The 26,518-nt window shown below is 41.1% G+C and overlaps 1 protein-coding gene across 2 annotated transcripts in view; it reads right to left on the bottom strand.

Moving 5' to 3' along the window:
• ATP10A (ATPase phospholipid transporting 10A (putative)) overlaps positions 1-26,518 on the bottom strand; it is a 166,501-nt gene that overhangs the window by 103,512 nt on the left and 36,471 nt on the right. For both annotated transcript variants that reach the window (XM_089693482.1, XM_089693484.1), the window contains exon 2: positions 21,090-21,294. In XM_089693482.1, the coding sequence (XP_089549608.1) occupies positions 21,090-21,294 (205 nt within the window). The remainder of the gene's footprint in view (positions 1-21,089; positions 21,295-26,518) is intronic.

The raw sequence follows: 26,518 nt of genomic DNA on the forward strand, positions 1-26,518 counted from the left end.
GAACATGACAGAAACCCAGGTTCAGACCTCCATGTAGCAAGTCCCTGTGGTAAACAGGCTGGAAGAACAGAGTAGCTTAGAAGGGCTCTAGGCAGAAATGGTAAAGTGTGCGACCTGTAGTATGATGTCACACCTGGTCATCCACCTGAGATTAACCTTTAAGTGGTTGAAATCTAGTGCTGGGTTTGAAAAGCTTACACCGTTAAGTGAATACATTCCAAACAGTCCCGATTTCTGATATAAAAGTTATAATGTATAAACAAAACACATACTATTCAGGATTGGGGGCTACAGGGTGACCCTGCTTTGCCCATGTCGCTGCTCGGTCCCTGTATAGGGCCCAGGCTTTGCCTGCCATGAGGGACATACCCATAAAGGGTTCTTCAAGGAATTGGGTCCCTTGCAGCTAAACTCAGACGTTGCACAAAGTGGTGAGGTGACTGCCAAAGCAACATTACAGATTGTGCCTGGATTTAACAAAAAATAAATAAAAAATGTACTTCCTGTTTTTCATGATTTCCTGCGCTTTTCAGTTTCTTATGAACACTGAATAACAGATCCTATATTTACTTTTGGATACAAATACCTAAGAAAAAGTATAAATGTTTAAAACTTGAGTGGAAAACATTACAACCTAAACTACTGGAACACTGTTACACGAGGAAACCAGCATCATTTTAACAAGAAGGAAAAGGAAAGAAACTAGAATCCAAGCAGAAAAAGCAATGTCTTATTTAACAGACTGCCATAGGAGAAGCAGATCAAAAAGTACTATTCTCAGATATAGGTAAAACACAGAAATAATGCTACTATGCCAGGAGAGAAGATCCCTTGGGCGTACATTTCCCCCCCCCCCCCCAACTCCATAAAGTATCCGATCTAACAGAATAAAATAGAACATTTGGACAGGCTTAAGAACATTCACAAACAAAAATAAATAAATTCTGCAAGCGAGTGTCAATTTCTGGTGTAGAACAGGAAGCACATTTTAATTTGGTTGCATCAGATTACTTGCTTCATTTTTAGCAATCCATGTTCAATAATGAAAATTAAAAAAAATAAAATAAATCCATCTTACATTTCATAAACATTCTGAGAAGCAGCTGAAAATGTTCCTGATGGGGGAAGCAGCAACTAAGAATAGTGGGACTGCATTACTGTACAGATCTGACAGTAGTTTAGCATACGGCAAACAGATTTGCTAGCTGCCCACTGACTGATATTCTAAAATCTTGCTGATTATATGAGCAAAACATTCCATACACAGCCTCGGGTGGGTGCGGTAGCAAAATCTTTGCAATACAGAACAAGCATTGATGCCTAACTCACAATCTGGGTCCTGTGTAATAGCTGGGTAAACTCCGATTGACTGGAATGTAGCTAGGTGGGTCACAGCTAGAGCCAATGTTTTGACAACAGTAGAAAATAATCTGTCACCACTTGCTCTTTCCAGACACTGTAAAAAATTGGAGTGAACGGAGAAAGATAGTCATACAGTAATATTATAGTGCTCATGAAGATGTTAATTACTTCCTGTGACAGCCATCTTTATTACAGCTGCCTGCTGGAATAAAACATGTCTGCTTCTGGGAATATATTAAAATGAAAAAAGGGAAATGGGCAAATATATACAATGCTTCTACACTTACCGACGCATTGTAAAAAAGGTATGCTGCTAGCTGTTAAAGCAATAAGCAGCAAACTCAGTCTGTTTTAAAGTACATAAGATTTATATTTAACACAGCAAAAGATGACATTCCTGATTTACCAGGAACCACGCAACAGTCTCAGTCTCCCGCATGGAAGGACCATACTTACTCTTATATCAGGTACTTACATAGCGCTGTCAATTTACGCAGCGCTTTACACACACACACACACACACACACACACACACACACACACAGTACATTGACATCAGTAGGGTACATTCATGGTTTGATACAAAATGTAAAGCGGTCCATACAATATGCAAAATTTACTCCACAGGTGGCCCCGTCGCCACCCTCCAACCTGACATCCTATAACAGAAAACCCCAAGGGAGCTGAACGGTACATTTTTATCTGAACAGTGGCTGCATCCAATCAGATGCAGCCACTATACTGCCAGCTGCTAGAATCCAAAATGAGTAGCAGGAGATTCATCTACTTGATCTGCACCATGGGCGGAGAAATCTGTAAGCTCTGCATGTTGAAAGAAGGCATCCAAGTGTATGGTATTCGAAGAGGCTGGAGAGATTGGCATACATGGCCTTTACTTTGTTAGTTAGAGCCAACTACTTTGCCTCACAAGCTTTCTAAATATGTTAGACACTACAAACATCAGTACGCCCTAGTATGCTCTGTGACTGTAAAAAAAAATTTTTTTTTTTTTAAATAAAAATAAAGAGGTTATATTTACCTGCTCTGTGCACAGAGCAACCCCAAACCTCCTCTTCTGGGGACCCCGCCAATGTCCTCAGCTCTTCCCTCCTTCCAAGTGCACCCATAGCAACAAGCTTGCTTTGGGGGTACTCATGCAGGCTTGATCCTGAGCCAGACTGTGTGCGCTCCTCCTCCACCAATGGCTCCCGCTGCTGCCTCTGAGTCCTGGGAGGAGGGACAAAAACAGCAATGCTGCTGCTCATGGGCACAGCGCTGGATTGAGATCAGGCTCAGATAAGAATTTGGGGGTGAGCCAATCATGGAAGGTTTACCTTAATGCAGAATGCATTAAGGCTGCTTTCACATTGATCCTTCTTTGTTCAGTTAAAAAAAGCGAAAGAAAAATAGATCTCTTTAAATCCTATGGAGCTCTACACAGGCCCGTTGCACTTCAGCTGCATTTTTAAAGTCCTGCTTGCTGCATTTTTGGTGCATAATCAGGGAAAAAAAAAAAAAAAACTTTTAGCCTTTACAAACACTTTAATTCACTCACTTTTTCTAGGTCATTGAGACATGTTAAATTATAAAAACTGAAAACCTTAGATTTGGAGTGGAGGGAGTAGAAGACCGGTCAAGTTTTTATTTCCTTCTGTGCCCGTTAGGTAGATGCATCCTCTCCAATCCTGGTGACTATTATAGCAGAAAGTGAAAGAAAATCCCATATATTGCATGGTCACTAGAACAGGGAAATCTTCAAATGGGAGACATTAGTTCTGATGACTACTAGGGATTTCATCTGTTGAGGCCATGGGACAGGAAGAGCCATTACATGTGGGAGACCCACAGGGGTTCCCATAGATTAGCTGTGAGGGGCAGCCCCAATAAAGTGCTGCAGCTTTAGTTGAAATCTGAACCCTTCTCCCCTACCCCAGTAGCTGTAATCTTCCAGTGCTGCGGAGGTAAATTGAGTGTAAAGAATACTAGCGCATGTTGGTCAGAATTTTCTGAAAGGAAAAAAAAAAAAGAAGAAAAAAAGGAAGGTAAACAATGGCAACCAACCCCCCCCCCCCCCCCACTCTGGCAAACCAGTATAAGAATTATACCTCTCACCTGCTTGTTACCCCCATTTCCTCTACAGTCCCAGTATACCCACTTACTATGTGGCAGCTACATCTAAGCAAGCTCTCCACCGCCCCTAAACAGTTCACACTACACTTGCCAGAATGACAAAATTCATTGAAGGATACAGCAGCGCTCTTGAGGTTCTGACTGTACGGAGCCTCATACTCCTGCAGGTAGTACTATACTGTAACAACCACCACCAGCGGCAACTTATTTTTTTTCTGCCCTTTTGCCAAGAAGTAAAGGCCTAGAAATGTTTTTCTGCTTTTTGAGTTTGCTTTTTCCTTCAGTATCTAGACCTTCAAGGATCTAGATCAGCGGTTCTCAACCTGGGGGTCGCGACCCCTTTGGGGGTCGAACGACCATTTCCCAGGGGTCGCCTAAGACCATCAGAAAACACATTTCCAATGGTCTTAGGAACCGAGACACCGCTCCTGTCTCCGGCGATGTGTGGGCGGGATGATATGCTGCCCCTGTCACCGCCTCCTTGTCGCTGATTGGCCACCGGAACTGTAGCTCAGGAGAGGCACACAGGCGGCCAATCACCGGCGAGGAGGTGGAGCTTGGAGAGGAGGAGCCGAGCGGCAGCGCGCGTAGATCAAAGAAGATCGAGGGAGCTGCAGGAGCGAGTGAAGAGAGAGGCCAGAGAAGGAAGACAGCTGACAGGTAAGTGCAAATTTTGCTGCTGCAGCCAGGTATGCAGGCTGTAGATGGGAGAGGGAGAGAGCGAGCCCAGGCTGGAGCAGGGGTCAGCAAGGTAAGTATCATTGGTGTCAGTGGGAGGGATAGTGCCCCATCATTTGTGTCACTAATACCAACGATGGGGCACTATTCCTCCCCCCACTGACACCAACGATGGGGCACTATTCCTCCCCCCACTGACACCCACGATGGGGCACTATTCCTCCCAATGACACCCACGATGGGGCACTATTCCTCCCACTGACACCCACGATGGGGCACTATTCCTCCCACTGACGCCAATGATTGTACACTATTCCTCCCACTGACGCCAATGATGGGGCACTATTCCTCCCACTGACGCCAATGATGGGGCACTATTCCTCCCACTGACGCCAATGATGGGGCACTATTCCTCCCACTGACGCCAATGATGGGGCACTATTCCTCCCACTGACGCCAATGATGGGGCACTATTCCTCCCACTGACGCCAATGATGGGGCACTATTCCTCCCACTGACGCCAATGATGGGGCACTATTCCCCCCACTGATACCAATGATGGGGCGCTATACCTCCCACTGATACCAATGATGGGGCGCTATACCTCCCACTGATACCAATGATGGGACACTATTCCTCCCACTGACACCAACGATGGGACACTATTCATCCCACTGACATCAGTGATGGGGCGCTAGTCCTCCCACTGCAAAATGACAGTTATGAAGTAGCAACGAAAATAATTTTATGGTTGGGGGTCACCACAACATGAGGAACTGTATTAAGGGGTCGCGACATTAGAAAGGTTGAGAACCACTGATCTAGATTATACAGCCTGTCACACAGACAGCAGATGCTTTAAGTCTTCCCAGCCAAGTCATCAAACACTTGCAAATTCCTACCTTAGGTTGGGTTGTGAAGGTCCCATCATGGACTCTAAGCCTAGCCATACACTATACAATTTTCTGTTCAATTTCCTTTAGATTTACCTTCAACTATGTAGCGCAAGAGCCTGCCTAATTGGATACAATTGAAAGTGTTGTTAGGTTTGACCTCATATTATATGGTTTTTGGTAAATCTAAACCAAAAAGCTCAAGAAAATTGTATAATGTATGGCCAGCCTAAAGAGGCCTTTTAGATATGTCACAGTGGAACACACAGGACCGACTGACCACTGGTTTATCTGCTGGTTCCTCTAAGCTGACAGTATCCCCCATCTCCCTCATCCTACAGAGTTTTACAAACAGGAGGATGAAGCATATAAGACCAAAACGCCATATATGAAACCCATGGGTATGGAACCTCACAGGATTTAGAGGATTCTACCTCAATTCCTTTACAAGAAACAGTATTTGTTCATGCCCTTATCAAATCCATGTGTTAAAAGCTCCTAAAATAGAGGGTTCTCCAGGTACTGTGCCAAAGTGGGAGCACCCAATCAAGGATGAGGAGTGCCCTAAAACAAAATATGAATGTCTTTACCCCTACTTTAAAAGGGCCCAATCGGACAGGACAGTACAACCTGTTGCGAGATCCTTGATCACGGGATCGGTCCTTCAGCCTGTTTTAGCCACAGCCCTAGTGTCACAGATACCAAACAGAGTTGGCAAAGTATTTGCTTTGGGGTTTGAAGCATGAACACGTGTCTCTTGTTTATGTGAAGATGGCCAAACAATTAGTTTAGGGACTTAAAAATGTACATGATGCGCCCTTGGATGTGGGATTGGACTGACAGCTTTGGTCTTGTTTTTCACTGACTCCACTGACCCAGCTCTCTGCTAGCCAAAAAAAGCCCCGACTTTTTGTTCAAATGGAGTCACAACATTGGATATTATAAAACAAATTGAATATATATATATATATATATATATATATATATATATATATATATAGTAATGAGTTCCTTCCTGCCTCAATGCAAGACCATGAGAAGCACCGCTGCAAACTGGGCCCTTTTTTCTGCCTTTTCAACCCCAAGGTGCCCCGACAACGAAAATTTTCCTCTGTTAGATCTAAACACACTTGGAAGAATAAAATCAACCAAAAGTTGCAAAAGTCTACCTCAGGCCTTGACAATTTGGAGTGGTTAGTGCATATTGAGCTCTTTGACGGTAGTCATCTGTCTCTCAGGTTTGGAAACCGGCCACCTTGTGGTCAGTCCCGACTTCAAATTTTGGTTGGGGTTGTTGCATTCTTGGACACTTGATTTGGTTGCAAAGTCCTACAGGCAGCAAAGTAGTTGATCACGTCTAAGGGAATTTTAAAGATTTTCAGTGTGCCCTTCCAAGAACAGAACAGAAAATGGTTTGTTTTTTTAAATAGGGTCAAAATAGTATTTTATTGCCGTCTGTTATCTAATTGGGAGATTTCCCCTCACTTTGCAGCTCTGCGACACCATTCTTTAATATGGAGGGGAATATGGTCATCAGTACAAGAAACTACACTTTTACATAAAAATCCCCCATCGCGCTGTCGAATTGGGATATCACTACCTGTCCCACTGACCCCATTTTCTAGAGCAGGAAGTCAGGAGAAAAACTAACAAAAAAAAAACCATTGTCCAAAAAAAGTTGAGCACCAACTTAAAGAATGGTTTGCCTGGAAATTGATTTTACAATTTTTTAATATATATATAAAAAACAAAAACAGAAATTTGTCAATGTTAACTAAACCAGAAAATAGAAATAGAAAAATGTTTGTACTCTTTCTACAAATCCCTCTCAATACTCCTTGAAGGGTACAGAGAAAAAAAACTGACCATTAGATTATAGTTTCAGGGACAAAAGAAAAAAAAAAAAAAATTATATTCTGGGTTGACCAAAAGAGGTAATGGTGTACTGTTAAAAAAGTACACCCATGGACTCAAACTGGAATTGCCCTCCTTTATCAGAAATGGCTTCTTGTAGGTATATTGCAAAATTGTCCACCAACCTCTGACATCAACTCAGTGAAATTTTCTTACCACTCCATGACGAATAAATTGAGTTGCAAGATGTTTTGCAGGCTTCCCTTCCATTAACTGCCTGTTTCAAGCCCCCTCCTCACATTTCAACAGGTTTTCTTGTCAGTTTCTTACTCTTGAGCCATTCCTTAAGCCGGCCATATATGGATCGAAAATTCGGTCGGTCCCACAGGTCCACAGATTGACTTGAGTACAACCAGGCCAATCGTTTTTTTTGCCAAATGATCAATACCACCAGCTATAGCCAGTAACACTGATCACTGTATTCCGATGATGGGAAAGTTTGACTGCTGTCAGAACACCATTTTTTGTTTTAAGCACACACACACTTTATACTCAACCTAGGTAGATGCAGCACTGATCCGATGCAGCATCTGTCCCCCACTGGATCTGCAGTGAGAACCAAGCGATCAAATATCGCAATCTCTCAGTTTTCCACATCCATTCTGAGCAGAGCCATGACTGCCAGCTTTCTGCTTTGCCCCTACTGGGCTGTGGAGGGGGTGGAAGGGGCTGGCTCAGGCTCTCAGCAGATAGCGGAGAGGCTGAGCCAGGTGCTGGTCCAGCCATCTGGGTGGATCCCAACCATATGGTCAGGGTCTTTTTAGAGCCTTGACTGACTAAGTGACGTCAGCCAACTTTAGCTCACTGTGTTAAAAATGGGTAACGGAAATGTAAAAGAGAAAACTGCACTCCTGTGACCAACAGAAGTATAGCCGAAATAGATTTGTCTATACATTTCCTTTAAAGGACAGCATAACCCCATCCACATCGAACGTGTGGGGGGGGAAAAAAAAAAAAAAAAAAAATTGGCTGGTTTCCCCCATCCATTCAACCCACTGGATCATGTATTGTCAGCTTAGTGGATTTGCTTCAGACTGTTAAAACATACATTTACAGGTAAATTTTTCTGTTGCCATAATGCAGCAATTTGAATAAATGTAACTAGGGATGCACCAAAATTTCGGTGGCCAAACATAGTGGCAGAAAAAAAGCCCCATCGGCATTTTGCCAAAAGGAAAAAGTGAACAGATACAGGTGCTGATGAGACCCGGCCCCAATAAGGAGCGGACTGACCATATGGCCAGGGTTTTTTGGGGGACTGTACGGCAGATGGGGGCGGTTGTTGAAAGGTAGGAGAGGAGGCAAGTAGTGTATACAGAAAGGCTCCCTCACTTGCAGCCGTTAAATGTCATTGCTGGTTTTTAAATGCAATTACTGGCTTTTTTTTTTCTTCACTAGCGCTCCGAGAAGGAACGGTCATTCGCCCCGCCGCTAATGTAAACGAAGGGACGGAGTCACCAAGTGACATTACCCAGTGATCCCGCCCCTTTGTTTACTTTAGCAGCGCTATAGTGGAGAACAAAAAAAAAAAAAAAAGAGCCGGCAATTGCATTCAAAAACTGGCAATGACATTTAGCGTCAGCAAGTGAGGGAGCCTGTCTGTATACACAGCTCCTCTCCTGACCCCTCTCTGTACACACTGACCCCACCCACAAAGAGGACCTGTCACCTATATTCCATCACATAGGGGACTATTGGCCCCCTATGTGATCGCAATAGCACACAGCCAGGATAACCAAGGAGTGGCTCCAGGTTCTGGAGTGGCCTAGCCAGTCTCCAGACCTAAATCCAATAGAACATCTTTGGAGGGAGATGAAACTCCGTGTTGCTCAGCGACAGCCCCCGAAACCTGACAGATCTAGAGGAGATCTGTGTGGAGGAGTGGGCCAAAATCCCTGTTGCAGTGTGTGCAAACCTGGTCAAGAACTACAGGAAACGTTTGACCTCTGTAATTGCAAACAAAGGCTTCTGTACCAAATATTAACACTGCTTTTCTCAGGTGTTCAAATACTTATGTTCAGCAGTGCAAGGCAAATAAATTCTTTAAAAATCATACAATGTGATTTCCTGAATTTTTTTTTAAATTCTGTCTCTGAGTGGGAATGCACCTACAATGTGAATTTCAGACCCCTCCATGATTTCTAAGTGGGAGAACTTGCAAAATCGCAGGGTGTTCAAATACTTCTGTTCCTCACTGTACATGTTTAGTTACACGTTATGTATATTTATAGACATGTGTGACAGGTTCAACTTAAACAACTTTCACATGCTCCACCGATATTCATGCATAGGAGAATTAGTATACAGATATGTGAAAAATTCTGTTCCAGATTTCTTCATGACAAGCAATGATTTAATCAATTAGAGCTTCTCATATAACAATAAGAGAGACAAGTACTATAAAAGCAGAAAACCATCGCCCGTCAATAAATGTGTTTTTTCAATACTAGATTAAAAATGTTATCGTAGTGCTTTTTATTCACAGTATGAGATTCCTGAAACGTGTGTGTATGTGTGCCATGAAAAAAGTATTGGTGCTATTGTTGCAGGTTACGGATACCTGCTGTGCACAGCTGCTTTATTTTTAAAGTTACAAAGCAGCCATTACTGACTACTCCCTAAAAGCAGCAGGCTACAAAATGTTTCCTGCCCTCATGTCTCCACTGCTTATCAACCATTAGCTTAGAGTATTTCACTTCAAAGCAAGTTTAATCAGTCCAGAAAAAGTATTTTTTTCAGTCAGAAAATAAAAGTGGAAAAAAAAAATCTTTGCCTTATTGAGGCCACTAGCAATCATCCCACCTCCAATTCCTAAATCAGAGGCACAACTGTGCAAACTTGCATTCTGTAAATTATTTGTTAGGTTAGATCGTTTGGCAGCCAGGTTAAGGTGGTTGTAAAGGCTGAAGGTATTTTTTACCTTCATGCATCTATGCATGACGGTAAAGCACCTTCGGGGTGCAGCTCCCCATAGCCCCCCCCCTTAATACTTACCTGAACCTGATCCAGCTATGTGAAGGAGAGCAGAGTCTCTCCCTCTCTCCTCCCGATACTGTCAATCACAGCCAGTGACACAGAGGTAGCTTGGGAGTAAGCATGCACAAGTGCCCCAGAGGAAACAGCTTCATCTGGGGGCACTCAGCAAGGAAGAGGAGCCAGGAGCACCGGTGAGGGGCCCGTAAAGAGGAAGATTGGGACTGCACGGAAATTAACCATTGCACAGAGCAGGTAAGTATGATGCATTTTTTTTTTTTTTTTTTTTTAAATAAACTTCTCATGGTGATGGAATGTATTCTTTTGTTTCCGAGCAGGTTTGGTCACTCAATTTTTTACAGACAAATTCTGTACTGATTACATGAAAATCATTTGTTCTGTTATCTTAACGAGAAATATTTTCGTGGTTCTCCCTTCAGATAATTTCCATGAACGGTTGTGATTGGCTCTTGAAAGCTGCGCGCCAACGATCAGAATATTGGAGGATCACTCTGAAAAAAAATTTTTTTTTTTTTTCCCCCGGTCAATTCTCATTTTGTGCACTAGGCTTTAGCCATGCACAGTTACCATCTTATGTATCACAACACAACAGATCCAAAGGCTACAGATGATCCCTAGGTTTCTTGGGAGGGGAGGAATGGAAGAGGTGTGGGGAGGTGAAGTGAAAGAGGAAATAATGGTCTAGTAGTTTTCTGCTGGGTTAGATATATTGTATCCATGCTAAGGGGGAGTGGGAGGAAAAGAAAAAAGGATGGCGGAAGGGAAGATAGTTAACATAATATACAATGTAAAAGGTTAAAACACTCTGGTGAAAAGACATAAGATTTTAAAAGGGAAATTTATAAATGTTCAATGATTGTGTTTTTACAAGAAACACTTATCCCATGATACAAAAATTAGATTACAAAAAAAAAAAAAAAAAAAAAAAAAAAAAAATTACCCAGTTTGGTATTATGTGGATTTTCCAATAAAACAAGCTCAAGAAGTAGCTATTGGGATGGCAGAAAATGTAAGATTCACTATAGATGACAGAATGGTGGATCCAGAAGGATGATTGTTTGAGGGGGAAATTATATGAAATGGAATGTACACTTGCAAATATAGTCCAAATAAGAACCCAATCATGTATTTGGAGGATACATTAAGGAAATTGATGGATTCTAACCACTTGCCAACCACACTATAGCCCAATGACTGTTACAGCGCGGTTGTCCAGTTCTTGTAGGGAATCGTATGACATTCTCCCAGAACACACCCTCCTGTGCGCATCCGATGATCTCAGTGATCGGCGTGTCGTATGGACACAGCTGATCATGCAATGTGGTAAAAAGGCCAATCACAACGGCCTTTTACCACGTGATCAGCTGTGTCCAATAACACAGCAGATCACCAGGTAAATGCAATTGCTGGTTATCGACTGCACTTTCCTCACACTGTCACAGTGTGAGGAAAGTACTTCCGATAACTGGCAATTGTCAGAGGACGGATCGGCACCGATCATCAGTGCCCAGCAGTGGCGCCCACCTGTGCCACCCACCTGTGCCCCCCATCAGTGCCTATTTGTGCTGTCCATCAGTGGCGCCTCATCAACGCACATCAGTGAAGGAGAAAAAAAATTACCCATTAGCAAAATTTTCTAATAGAAACTTTTTTTCCACATTTTTTACTTTGGTTTAACACACACACACACACACACACACACACACACTTAAATACCACCAAAAGAAAGCTATATTTGTGTGGGGAAAAAGATCAAAATTTCATATGGGTACAGTGTTGCATGACTGCACAATTGTCATTCAAAGTGCGACAGCGTGAAAGCTCAAAAAATTGGCCTGGGCAGGAAGGGGGTACAAGTGCCCAGTAGGCAAGTGGTTAAGAAAGGTAAATGGATTGCAGCAAGGGATTTCAACTTTTGTATGGATCATAAGTTGGATTCATCATCACATGTACAGAGGGATGGATGGAGGTAGAGGTTTAAGACAAATAAAAAAGGAAACATCAATACCAATTGGTACATGCATGGAGAATAAAACATTTAGGTGTAAAAAAGGACTATACGTTCTATTGCTCAGTACATGCAACATATTCTAGATTGGATTATATAATGATAGAACATAGATGATTGGAGTCATTCATTAAATCCAATACAGAAGTTACATCACTGTCAGATCATGCACCGGTTACAATAAGGTTGAAAGTGAGGAATGAACAAAAAAAAACATGCATGGAAACTAAAATGAAACACTTATACAAGATCAGGAGATGGAAGTAAGAATACAAAAAGAAACAGAGCAGTACTTTCAAAATTACATGAAAAACGGAAGAAGTTTCCATTGCTACGGTATGGGAAGCCCACAATGCCTATACAAGGGGTATCCTGATTTCCATAGTGGCAGAAAAAAAAAAACAACAAGCGACAGGGAAAAAAAATAAATAAATAAAAAAAAGATAAAAACAGTAATAGAGGAATTACATGAAATAGAGCAAATACTTAAAGGGATGGAAACTGTAATATATCAGAAGATAATCTTAAAAAGAGCAGAAGTAGCCTAATGGAACAGGAGACAAACAGGGCCTTTAATTTGGTGTTAAAAGAAAGATATCGGTGGAGGAAATCAGGAAAATATTTGGCAAGGATGGTAAGGAAAAAAATCAATTAATTATATAGAAAACAGAGATAGATCAGGGAAAATAGTATATTCAACTAAATTAATTGCGAGTGCATTCCAAAAATATTATAGCTCCCTTTATGCAGTAACCTCAAAGAATCCAAGAGAACTGGAGGACAGAAATAAAAAAAAAAAAAATTCAGGCATATTTTAGAGACAGCTGCACTACCTAAATTAAAGGAAGAAAGTATGGCAAGGTTAGATAGTCCAATAAAACAAGAGGTGCTGGAAGTTCTTAGGAGTACACAAGCAGGCGAAAAGTCCGGGGCCAGGCAGGTACACTGTAAGATTTTTAAGATTGTAAAAGTTCAAAGAACAACTGATCCCAAAAATGTGCACGTATATGAATGCATTAGAAGAGGGAATGAAAATAAGAAAAGAACCGCTGTGTCAGCTCGATGCGGTTGATTGGCGATCGGCTTCTTATGCCTAAAACTGACATGCGCAGTTGATTCAAGGGGGACAGATCTTCACAGGAGACAGATCTTGCCGCTACACCGGCTCGGAAGGACCGGTAAGTTTAGCCAAAGTGCTCTGTTACGTGGGCGCTCAGGGTTGGTCGTGGGGGAATGGTCAGCATCTCCAGATCCTCGTGCTGTAGAGGGGCTGATGGAAGGTCTTGACGGTGCAGCTGATCAGACATCAGTCATCTCATCTTCCAGCTCGGTGTCCTCGTCTTCATCCTCCGATACCGGCTTATAAAACGACACCCGGCGTATAAGACGACCCCCGACTTTTGAGAAGATTTTCATTGGTTAAAAAGTCTTATATGCTGGAAAATACGGTACTTTAGAAGCAATAGGACTAGGACCAAAAAAAGAAGTGGATAAAATCTTTATATAGCTACCCTTCTGCAGCGGTGAAAGTTAATGGCTCATTGTCAGATTAGTTCAATTTATACAACGGAACAAGACAAGGGTGCCCACTTTCACCACTATTTGTTTTATCCTTAGAACCTTTGTTGGTAACAATACAGCAGAGCGTAGATATAAAAGGGGTTTCAAATTGGAGAAGTAGAACAAAGTGGCAGCGTATGCTGATGACATGCTGTTTTATGTAGCAAATCCTAGAACATTATCAAACCTTATGAGAATGCTAACACAATATGGAGAATTATCAAATTTTAAAAATTAATATCTTTCAACATTGGAGATACTGGATATTAATGTCGTGAAGGCAGAAAGACAGTCCTTACAAGAAGAGTTTTCATTTACTTGGAGGGATAAATTACTTAATTATTTAGGGGTAAAGTTGACTCCATCAATTAGGAATATTTACCAGACAAAATTACACACCATTAATAAATGAGATTAAGGAGGAGCTGAGGAAAATTTCAAAAAGATCTTTCCTGGATAGGACAAATAAACACATGGTGAAGATGGCGGTAGTGCCTAAAATTCTATATAAATTCCAAATGTTGCCAATATGCTTACCACAAACGAATTTTAGAGTCTTTAAGAATGATAACGAGATATATGTGGGTAAATAAACACGGGGTGAAATAGGAGGTATTATGTAAAGATAAAATAAACAGGGGTTTAATTACGCCAGATTTTAAAAGATAGTATTTTGCAGTATTCTCACGAATAATGGATTGGGTATACAGTGGATATAAAAAGCCAACAGAAACCTGACATTTTAACAGGGGTGTGTAATGTAAAAAAAATATGAGACAGATAATTTCATAATTTTCTTCACCTTTAATGTAACCTCTAAAAACTGTACAAACTGAAATCTTTTTAGGTGGAGGAAAGTAAAAAATAAAACTAAAATATGGTTGCATAAGTGTGCACCCCCCCTAAACTAATACTTTGTTGAAGCACCTTTTGATTTTATTACAGCACTCAATCTTTTTGGGTATGTGTCTATCAGCATGGCACATTCCAAAAAAACTTAAATCTTCTGCTGAAGCCATTCCTTTGTTGATTTGGATGCATGCTTTGTGTCGTCATGCTGAAAAATAAAGTTCCTCTTTATGTTCAGCTTTCTAGCAGAAGCCTGAAGGTTTTGTGCCAATATTGACTGGTATTTGGAACTGTTCATAATTCCCTCTACCTTGACTAAGGCCTCAGTTCCAGCTGATGAAAAACAGCCCAAAGCATGATGCTGCCACCACCATGCTTCACTGTGGGTATGGTGTTCTTTTGGTGATGTGCAGTGTTTATGCGCCAAACATATCTTTTTGGAATGATGGCCAAAAAGTTCAACCTTGGTTTCATCAGACCACAAAAACTTTCCCCACATTCTTTTGGGAGACTTCAGGCTTGGATGTTTCTTCATAAGAAAAGGCTTCCATCTTGCCACTCTACCTCATAGGCCAGACATATGAAGAATATGGGAGATTGTTGTCACATGTACCACACAGCCAGTACTTGCAAGATATTCCTGTAGCTCCCTTAAAATGTTGCTGTAGGCCTCTTGGCAGCCTCCCAAACCAGTATCTCCTCATCTTTTCAACAATTTTGGACGGACATCCAGTTCTTGGTAATGTCACTATTGCGCCATATTTTCTCCACTTGATGATGACTGTCTTCACTGTGCTCCATGGTATATCTAATGCCGTGGAAATTCTTTTGTACCCTTCTCCTGAGAGATACCTTTTAACAATGAGAGCCCTCTGATGCTTTGGAAGCTCTCTGTGGACCATGGTTTTTGCTGTAGGGTGCAACTAAGAAAAATGTCAAGAAAGACCTACTAGAACAGCCAAACTTTATTTGGGGTTAATCAGATGCACTTTAAAAATGATGGCAGGTGTGTACTGACTCCTATTTAACGCAGCTATGTCCCCAGTTATAAGAAGGTGTGCACACTTATGCAACCACATTTTAGTTTAGGTTTACTTCCCCCTCCTGAAAGATTTCAGTCTGTTCTTCAATCAAATTGTGCACTTTATAGATCACATTAAAAGGTGGAAAAAGTTCTGAAAAGATTCATCTTTGTCTCATTTTTTTAGATCACAGAAACCTGACATTTTATATCCACTGTATAATGCAAGGGGAAATGTTAAGTAGGGATTGAACACTAAGTGAAGCACAAATAAATAAAACAATATTGCATGTTTTCGGTAAACACTAGCACTTTAACAAAAAAAAAAAAAAAAAAAAAAGTAAGTATGGGATTCAGTTCATAAAACAAAATGGATGGGGGTTTAAATTCACCATTAATACCTCTAGAAGGAACACATTTTTTTCCTCCGGGTAAAACAAGTATAGCAGGAACCTGGATTAAAGATAGAAATGCACTATTAAAACGATATTATGAGTAATGAGGAATTAGGCACGTTACAAGTGTTGAAACAGAAAAAAAAAATAATAATAATGACACGTTCTATGTACTTGATGAGTGGCGATATCGTCAATTAAAACACTCTGTCACATCTCTTTCACAACCACTAAGAGTTTAAAAACATGTATCCATTTGAGCAATCGTTAAACTCAGATGGAATACAAAAACACGGTACCTCACGTATTTATAAAGATACTGACTAACATCTGAACCGATTTTACCAGCATTTATAGGGAAATGGGAAAACTAATTGGGAAAGCAGCTGAGTGAACAACAGAGGAGGAAGATATTTAGAAAATCGCACACAGGGCTATGGAAGTGAATACTGTAGAGATGAACAATAAAATTGCTGGTAAGATATATTACACCTAGTACAGCCCACAAAAATCCAGACAATTCTATGTATTGTTGGAGAGGATGTGGGATGGAGGGTACAATAAAACATATTTGCTGGGAGTGCCCCAAAATTCAGGAATTCTGGCAGGAGATAATACAAATAGTTGAGATTATGAGGGAAAGTATAGTAAAAGATCCGTGGGTATGTATTTCATAATACCGATTTAACAACAAAACAGTATAAGAACATGGTGGATACCCCACTTAACTAATGCAGCAAAAAGGGCCGATTCCTAAATCTTGGAAGGCCCAAGAGGTCCCAAGAATAAAAGACTGGATTAAAAAAAAAAAAAAAAAAAAAAAAAAAAAGTAGAATTCATATACAAGAATGAAGAACTATTTTAGTGGAGAACATAAAATGGTCAAATTTTGTAAAATATGGGAAAAGTGGGGAGAATTCAAAACTACATGGAGATTTGTAGAACTGATGGACTAGCAGGGAAAAAGGGAAATATAAAAATGAGAGTTAAGGGATAAAAAGTTCATACAATAAGATATAATTGGATCAAGAGAATGTTCATAGGAGGTGAAGGAAAACTACCAGAAGGGAAAAGATAATGAAACTTGTGTATTAATTTATGATATTGGTTTTGTACCTAATAATAGAATATATAATGGCTTGTTCCAAGAAGAACTTAGTTTTGTAGCACAGGCCGCACTTTTTTTTTTTCTGTGTGGCAGTAGCTATCCCCTTGTCCGTGGGTTTTTCCTAAGACGCTAGAAAAAAAAAACAACCTCTTAATGGCACTGCCCTGGCCTAGGGATGCTCATATTCCACAAGCATGCCGCATGTAACAAATGACAGCCCCATCATACAGCAGCTCACTGCTCTAAACAGTAAGGTAAGGTAGCACACTTTATACCTCGAGTGGCCGCCTCCATGGTGTTCTGCCTCTCTTCCTGCTACGTAGCTAAAGCTGTTCATCTGCCGCTGTTAAAACACGCGGACGCCAGTCGCTGCCCCGCCTTCCGCCAGTACCCATGAGGGCCGGAACCAGCGACCTCAGCACCAAGTGATGAGGCACATCTGCCGGAAGGGACATCAGTTCTGGGCTCAGTCATTCTCGCAAGCGCCTCTAGCAGCTTAGGAGGATCACACCCGAATCTCCCGCCGCATTAACAGTCAGCATGGCCTCTCTCCTACCCTCACCACGCAATAAGGGGAAGATGGCTTTGCAGAACGATACTTTGCCAAGCAGCTTGTCTGCCAGCTCATAGGCGGTAGTGAGGCAATACACCCAGTTACCTGCCCCTGATTGAATATTTCCCTCTGTCACCCCTGGGCTGTGGACCTCCTTAAGAAAAACAAAAAAAATAAAAAAAATAAAAAGTTCCAAAAAAGGCAATGCACCCCCTTGACTGGAGGAAACAAACTGAGGGGGCAGCCGTGAGGTCATGCTTTTATATTAAAGGCAATGTGTTCCCTGCCCTCAAGGAGGAGAAGCTATATCAGGGGCTGTCCTGGAAGAAGTCTGGGCAAAATCTATTTTTTTGTGTGCCCCCTCCCCCCAGGCAGCTCTTCAAGCTAGCTTTCCCTCCACCTCTCTTGCTAGCTGCAGCCCGAAACTCTGGAGATATGTCAGTGACAGATAGCTATCAGGATGGATAGCGAATGAACAAAGTGATCAGTAGTGACTACTCTGTTCATTCATCACTGGCACATAGTAAACTGAGTTTAGTATGTGCCAATTTGTAAATGAATAGAATAAAGTGGGGATTTAAAAAAATCTGTAGCACCTTATTTTTATTCCACAGGTCATGTTCTTTCAGAAAACATATGGTTGGGGGGGTCGTCTTTTACAAACTTTGAAAGTTGTAAGTGAACAAGGAAAATCTCCAGATTTTTACCATTTTGCAAAGAGGCACAATTTAAAAATGTACAAATATTTGTTTGTTATTAACTCACTACAGATTAACCTTTTATATTTAGCAGGAATTTTGTAAAATTTACTGTGTTTTTATCTGCCAATAATGATTTTAGTGTATTTTCAGCGAAAATATTGCTTTGATAAACATTTGCGCATATATCATGGTGCCTTAATCAGCAGCACCTTAGAACCCGGCGGCATGCACAGGACAGCTTGACCAGGGAATAACTGACAAAAAAAGGAAGCTTCTAGGCGCCAGGAGGAAACAAAGAAAAAAAAAGAAAAACAAACTAAAATGCATGAAAGTTATTTTAATTTGATTTAGGAAGAAAATAAAAAAGACCTAATACCAGGTGCTCCTTCACTGTATGTATTAATGTGTATATATGCAATAAGTAAAAAAAAAAAAAAAAGTAAAAAAAACAAAAAAACCACACAACCATTAGCAAGTAAGAATCGTAAAAATAAAATAAAAAAACCCAGACTATACATATATCTAGGTGCTCCTATTTAGTAATTAAAAGTGTATGTATGCTGTATTGCCAAAACATTTTTTTATAGTCTTTAGTAAGCAAGGGTTAAAACGTATGCCTCTGGGACAGAAAATTAAATGGAAATTTCCCAGAAATACAGACAAAAATAAACCAGCATAACTGGAAGTTAAATCTCCCAAAAGAATTAGAATTCCCCTCTTAGACAATTGTATCCAGAACAGGGGTCTCAATTGGAAGATTTCCCTTTACCTCTGTTTTGAGGACAACTAGAATTTGGATTTTCACTTTCCACCATAATGGAATGAATATCCCCAATGAAGACACACATAGGTGTACAACATTTGACAGAGGGTGTAACCCACTTCCACTCTATATAATAAATGAATGCCTACCGATAGCTTTTAAAAACAAAACTATTGGATATGCAGCCCACAAGCATCTTCTTTAGTATATACCAAATGTGTTGACCATATAGTTTTTTTTTTCCCCTGATTCTTACCACTAGCAGCAGCTACAGTCGCACAGATGAGTAGGTGTCATTTTTCTCCACATTAAAAAATGGCCCATTCACACCAGAACACTGCAGGAAAGTGTCCTGTGCACATTGCCTGCACCGCACGTAAACATGCTGCCTTGTGAGATGTATGCAGGTGCCATTAATTGTTAATGGCCCCCATATATGCCTCTTGCAGATGCACAGCATTTGTGGCCACCAATCCCATGGTGCCACAGTACCATGTGGTTTGGTGCAATCTGAAAAAGTAGCGTGTGCACTACTTTTTGTGCTTTTCTGTGTTTCTAGCAGCCCATTCAAATGAATAGGCTGTCAAAATATGAAAGCGAGGGAACACAAAATGTTACAATGAACTGGCCCCAAGTCACTATTCACCACCAATCGGCACATATGCTGTCATCTCTTCTCCCCCCACCAGCAGTCCATTTACCCTGTTTATCTGCTTATAACACAATTATGGTTCTGTTGCTGGTCTCCAAATAGTAAAGGTCCACCACAACCTGCCACTATGACTTATTACAATAAGCGCCCTTATCATTACAAGGAGAAATTTTGGATAAGCCATCACTATGTTCCCCTCCAGGCCATCAGCAGCTAGCCTAGTCCATCGTAAAGGTCCTAGTGCACCCATGAGTCTCTGGAGGGTCTACACATAGAAAAGTAGGGCAGTACAAAGGACACCGAAACAGGGCCTAAAATTTGGGACACTGAAAAATCTCCTCACAACTAGGGTGTCTTGCTCAGTCATCAAGGCAACTGGAATTTGTCCAGCTATGCCTTCAACTGGTAACCAGATGGGTGCACAGGCAAGTATATCAAAACTGTAGCAGATAGAATCTGGAGCAGATGTGCATTGCAAACAATCCACTTCTAGGTTTCATTTTTAAAAGCTTAAAGTGTAACTATACTCTCCCTTCAGTCCAGCAATGCAGCATCCAGGAACTCCCTGCCAGCTGCTGAAATCTTCAGACGACCAACTTTTGGGTATCTATGGCAGGCCACTTTCAGTGGCCAGCTGAGAGGACATCACTCCCACACATCCATGGGAGTTCAGTCAGTTCGGCATTGTTGAATTTGTACAATGCGCTGCATGTGCACAGCTCACTGTACAGCAGGGGTCTCCAAACTGTGGCCTGTGGGCCAGATGTGGCCCTTTGCTAGCCTATATCCGGCCCTTGGGGCACTATTCCTCCCTATGATATGAGGCACTATTCCTCCTACAGACACCAACAATGGTGCAACATTTCTTCCACCGATGGGGTACTATTCCTCCAACTAATGCTACTGATAGGGCACTACTCCTCATCCTACTGACCACAAACCTTGAGGCCATGTTTTTCACGAATGCTGGTCCCAGGACATTTTTACCCCCACTGGCCACAATCTGGCCCGCCTAAAGTGTGAAGGACAGTAAACTGGCCCTTTTTTTTTTTTTTAAAGTTTGGAGACCCCTGCTGTACACGAACGGACAGGTAGGCAATAATGCAGAAGAGACATAGCATGTCTCTTCTGCATTAAAAATCCTGCCAGTTTGCCAATTATTAATATTTGCCATTAAGTGCCACTGTAACTGAACAGGCAGAAAATAGAAGCCGATTCGTTGCAATGTACAGCTGCTCCAGGTTCTGTCTGTTCCACTTATGGTAAACTCCCCTCTGTATCTCGACATCGCAGATAGTTATTCATAGCATGAATGAATTCAAACCTGTTAGTTTATCCATTTCAGACTACTTGAGGCACGAGATTCAATTCAAAGCTTTAAAACAGAAGGCTAAGAACCTTTAAGTCCTATTAGCCTGAGCTAAACATAACTCTTTTTGATAAGCATCCTTATTTTGGTGCATTAGCGTTATAGTTCAAGTGTAGTCTTAAAAACAGTATATGCTTACCAGCTCAGAGAATTTCTTCACTACTTGTCTTTGTTTCAAATTGGTTTCACCATCCAGATTGGCAGTTTCTATGTGACAGAGACCATCAGGGTCACTGGAGGAGAGCAGCAGTATATCAGCAGGGATGATCTCATTGCAGCGTAGCTGGATAAAATCACCAACTTGTACTTCTTTCCAGTATCTTTCCACGTACTTCCTCTCATTCCTATAGAAAACATAGTTTCTTTATTAAGAATTCAAAATCTTTGTATTACTAAAAGGGTTTGTGTCCATTTTGAGAGGAAACATGTTGCAAGCACAATTTTCTTCATGAACGTTCTTGCATTTATTAGTGCATGTCCGCATAAGTCAAGGTTTAATACAATGTTTGCAAACCATAGCTGGTCCCTTCATCAAGGCAACAAAAGGATCCTATCACATGGGTGTTCAGATCAAGTCCACCTATCCACTTTTCAGGCAGACCTGATCTGAAGGTCCAAGCAGCCCTATGGCGAGACACAGTGCTGTGGTAGTTCAATGAAAACTATAAGCCCACTGATGCTAAGGCTGTCGGGACTTGCAGTTCATTTATTCATTCATAGAAGTCTGTGAATGAATGAATGAATGACACTGCCATGTGGGTGGAGCCCCACACAGCCATGCGGTTTTCAAATTTGACAGATAGTTTCCCCACACTATATGTTATGGGAACATGCTACATGTTCCACCCTAAAACACAGGTAGAACATGCAACATGTTCCAAAGATGAACTTATCCTTTAAAGGTGTTTTCTAGTGTGAGAAGTGATCTTCTCACACTATTGCTTTCCATCGGCCAAAACATAAATCCCTGAAACTTGAAAACACATGTAAGAACTTTTTTTTTTTTTTTTTTTTTTAAATGCTTGTATATGCATGCAAAAATGCTAAAAAAAAATGCTAAAAAAAAAAATGCTAAAAAAAAAAAAAAAAAAAAGCTAAAAAAAGGGGGGGGGGCTCTCTCCTTGGGCTTGACCAACGTTGTCGAGCAGCAGTGTAAACCCATAGCAGGAAAAAGGCCTTATACAAGACAATTATGTATGAATGTCCAGTGATCTACAGTAGAAAAGCCAGATACTTCCAATGAACATACACTAGAAGAGGGCTACATATATTCAGTAAGTAAGGTAGCATGCTCCTAAAATAACTTATACATAGCACCCACCTTTATGTCACTAATGTTGCAGTCAAAAGAAATATGCTTCTGCACTCCTTACAATGCCTGTTGGATATTAGGTATTGCTGAATGAAATATTAGTGGTGCACTGAAATGAAACTTCTGGACCATAAAACGGAAAACCAAAAAAACAGTCACTTTAAAAATAAATAAAATTTATATTAATAAAATATATACACACACCCCAACACACTAGATTGCCAAAAGTATTGGCATGCCTGCCTTTACACACACATGAACTGATGTTGGACGAGAAAGCCTGGCTCGCAGTCTCCACTCCAATGCATCCCAAAGGTGTTCTATCGGATTGAGATCAGGACTCTGTGCAGCCCAGTCAAGTTCCTCCACCCCAAACTTGCTCATTCATTTCTTTATGGACCTTGCTTTGTGCACTGGTGCTCAGTCATATTGGAACAGGAAGGGGCCATCCCCAAACTGTTCCCACAAAGTTGGGAGCATGAAATTGTCCAATATGTCTTGGTATGCCGACGCTTTAAGTCGTTCCCTTCACTGGAAGGGGCCAAGCCCAACCCCTGAAAAACATCCCCACACCATAATGCCCCCCTCCACCAAACTTTACACAATGCAGTCAGGCAAGTACCATTCTCCTGGCAACTGCCAAATTGCCAGACAGAGAAGATTGATTAGTCACTCCAGAGAACATGTCTCCACTGCTCTAGAGTCCAGTGGCGTGCTTTACACCACTGCATCTGATGCTTTGCATTGCACTTGGTGATGTAAGGCTTGGATACAGCTGCTTGGCCATGGAAACCCATTCCATGAAGCTCTCTACACACTGTTGTGCTAATCTGAAGGCCACATGAAGTTTGGAAGTCTCTAGCTATTGACTCTGCAGACAAAATGGCGACTTCTGCACACTTCAGCATGCGCTGACCCGGTGTCATTTATTGCAAAGGTGGCAACCTATCACGGTACCACACTTGAATTCACTGAGCTGCTGGGAGCGACTCATTCTTTCACAAAATGTTTGTAGATGCAGTCTGCATGCCTAGGTGCTTGCTTTTATACAACTGAACCCAAGGATTTGGAGGGGTGTCCCAATGCTTTTGGCAATATAGTATATATTATATTGAACTTTTCAACACAGCCGTATAAAATAACTTATTGAAAGCAAATATTCGGAATATATATATATATATATATATATATATAAATAAATAAATGTAAATAGATTGAAGTCAATGGGCAACAATTTTGCATTGACTTCTATTATTGGCACTTTTTTTTTTTCTACATCATATCGATAACCCTAGTTTCGGCCAATAAATCGGTGGATCGCCATTATTTATTACTATGCACCATTCATTAGAGAATTGACTAGAGTGTGAAAAGCACACACACTTTATCCATTCTGGATTTGCCAGTAAGGTTGAGAACTTGATCTAGGTTTCAAGAGTGAAAATTCGAAGAAAGGGGAAGAGTAGGGAGAACATTTGTACAGTGTTCTTTTTGTGTCCAATTTGGAAGATTTTCCTTTGCTTTCCATCCCAGAGACATAACAGAAGAAAGCTCTCAAACTATATAAGGGGATATTCCCCTTCATTGTCACCATAACTGGTTTCTAAAATTAGATTTCCCCTCACCGTCTGTTCATGTGTTGGATTTCACATTTGTTTTTGTGTGCTGGAGACAAATCATTATGATCAATAAATGCTGTAGAGTCCACACAGCAGTAGCAGATTAAAAATTATTTATTTTTTTCACAGGGGCTCCAACCATTCCACATTAAAACAAAAAAACAAAAAAAACCACACACTTTTGGGTGGGGGTTTACACACACTTAAAAGCTGAATTCCACAAACGCTGTAAAACGTGCAGTGATAGCGTGAGTAAAGACCACAGAGGAGCATGCCAACTTCTGGACTTCTCTTTTTATTTATATCTGACAGGTATAAATAAGGAGGCACCTGGGTCTGTGAGAAGAGAAGCACACACACAGCAGCTATGCCTTCCTCTCCCTTCTGCTATACCTTCGCATTTTGTGAATGGGTTCACATAATACAAAGGCTTCTGTGGCTGGGCAAGAGGAGGGCAAGTGCAGACATAGTAGTGGCACTGACTACACTTGAAAGAGCCAAGACTACAGTGTCCAGCATCTATCCTCCTGGAGCACAATAAACCTGTCAAATAAAAAAATTAAAAGTCCATGCATGCACCTTGCTGGACTTGACTGATTGTAAAATGTGCAGGCATACTAAGTTGCTGAATTCCTGCTTTAACAATGGATAACACTAACTGATGACTAAAACTTAAAATTGCATTTTCTTTTTTGGGGTTGGCATTAAACGATGCCCATTGCAGCCAATTTTGTGTTCAGATGTCACTCGCCAAAATACTAAAAATTGCACATTTGATAGTGAATGGAATGCCAATAGTAAAATTATTTCATTTCTGAAAACATTACAGTTTAAACAAAAACATTTAAGCAAATTTATTTTTAAAAATTACAAATACATTCTCTATATTTCTAAATATTTTAGCAATGTAACAGAAAAACATGCGTGTAACAGTGGTGCCAACTTCTATAACTACAGACAGTACTGTATATATACAGCTGTTGAGCCTTTCTAGGAATACAAGTTTCACAAAATCAAGTTTCAGTATTGATGAGTACAAAGCACCTGTTCCCTGCAGCATCCTTGTTGATTTTTTCACTGTTACTAGAGTTCAGTCTAGCCAGATGAAAAAAAAAAAAAAAATATATATATATATATATATATATATATATATATATATATATATATATATATATATATATATATATATATATATATATATATGGACTAAGAAAAAATTGTATAAAATGTATGGCCAGCTTAAAGCAGATCATATATTATGCAATTTTCTTTTCTTCCACAACAGGTAGGGGGAATTTGAGCAATTTTCTTTCCTTCTATCAACACAGTCAAGTGTTTGGGAAAACCCTCTCGCAATTCTCTGCCAGTGGGGAGCCGTCACTGCCAGCGGCTACAGCTGCTAGCATGAAAATAATCCAACAGATTGGTTGTACTGAAGTCAATTAATGGATAGACTACAGTACAGCCAGCTTACCCATAGATGGGTCCATGTGCCGGTCCCTGCTGAACCGGCCGAGATCCAAGCCATCTGTGGTCAGTTTACAGCGGAACTATACTTGCCTCAGTTCCAGCAATGCGGTGTACCTCTGCTCCCCGCCCGGCCACTGACATTTTTGAGCAGCCAGCTTCTGGGTCTCAATCTTCAGCTGCTGTCATTGGCTGAGCGGTGATCACATCAATCCCAAGCTTGCACAGGAGTTCAGTCAGATTCAGCACTGCCGAATTTGTACAGCAAGTTGCGCATGCGTGGCTCACTATACAGGGACAGACAGGTGAGTAAGAAAATTTAATGCAGAAAAGACAAAACATGTCTCTTCTGCATTAAGTTCCCACCTGTTCACCCATTTTTATTATTTTGCCTAAAGTTCCACTTTTAGTAAGAAAAAAAAAAATCTGCCTGGAAGTTGGTTATGTATTCACTAAAAAAAAAAAAACAAAAAAACAAAAAAAACAAAAACACACAAACACACACACACAAGTACGTGACTTGTTAGTTATGGTTCCTCTGTTCAGACAAAAATTAGGACTCATCCTTTTTAAAAGCTCCTTTTTAAAGCAGTAAAGTTCACACCTTTGAGAACAGGCTACATGTTCCACCCATTTTATAGGGTGGAACATGTAATATTTCCCCAATGCTGCAGCCGCTGCCCAATTCCCCCCTCCCAGTACAGGGAGAGGATCCCCATACAAGCCATCACTTTTTAAAAATAGTGCAGCCATGCTGGGCTCAGCCCACATGGCCACATCATTCATTCACAGAGTTTTGTGAGTGAATGAACTACAAGTACTGACATTCTTTGCGGATGTCGGCTTGTAGTTCTCAGTGAACTTTTGCACAGAGCACCCTTGACCCACTTTTCGGGTCACTGCTGCTGCCAACCAACCCCCCCAGAGAAAGATGCTTGCCCTAGGGTCACCACTGTGCCCCACCCACTGCTCATTGGCTAAATGGCTGTGATTGATAGCAGCATCCAATGGGCTCCTGCTGCGGTTTCTGCCAATGAGGAGGAAAAGTCCCCAGACAGAAGAGGCTGTCAAGAACATCGCTGGATCAAAAGGGGGCTCAGGTAAAGACTGGAGAGGCTGGGGGCCCGCTGCACACAGAAGGTATGTTACCTTCCTGCAGAGTACGGTACG

The sequence above is a fragment of the Staurois parvus genome, unplaced genomic scaffold (assembly GCF_062004578.1).
Source record: "Staurois parvus isolate SC_StPar_1 unplaced genomic scaffold, SC_StPar_1.0 ptg000634l, whole genome shotgun sequence".
Taxonomy (NCBI): Eukaryota; Metazoa; Chordata; class Amphibia; order Anura; family Ranidae; genus Staurois; species Staurois parvus.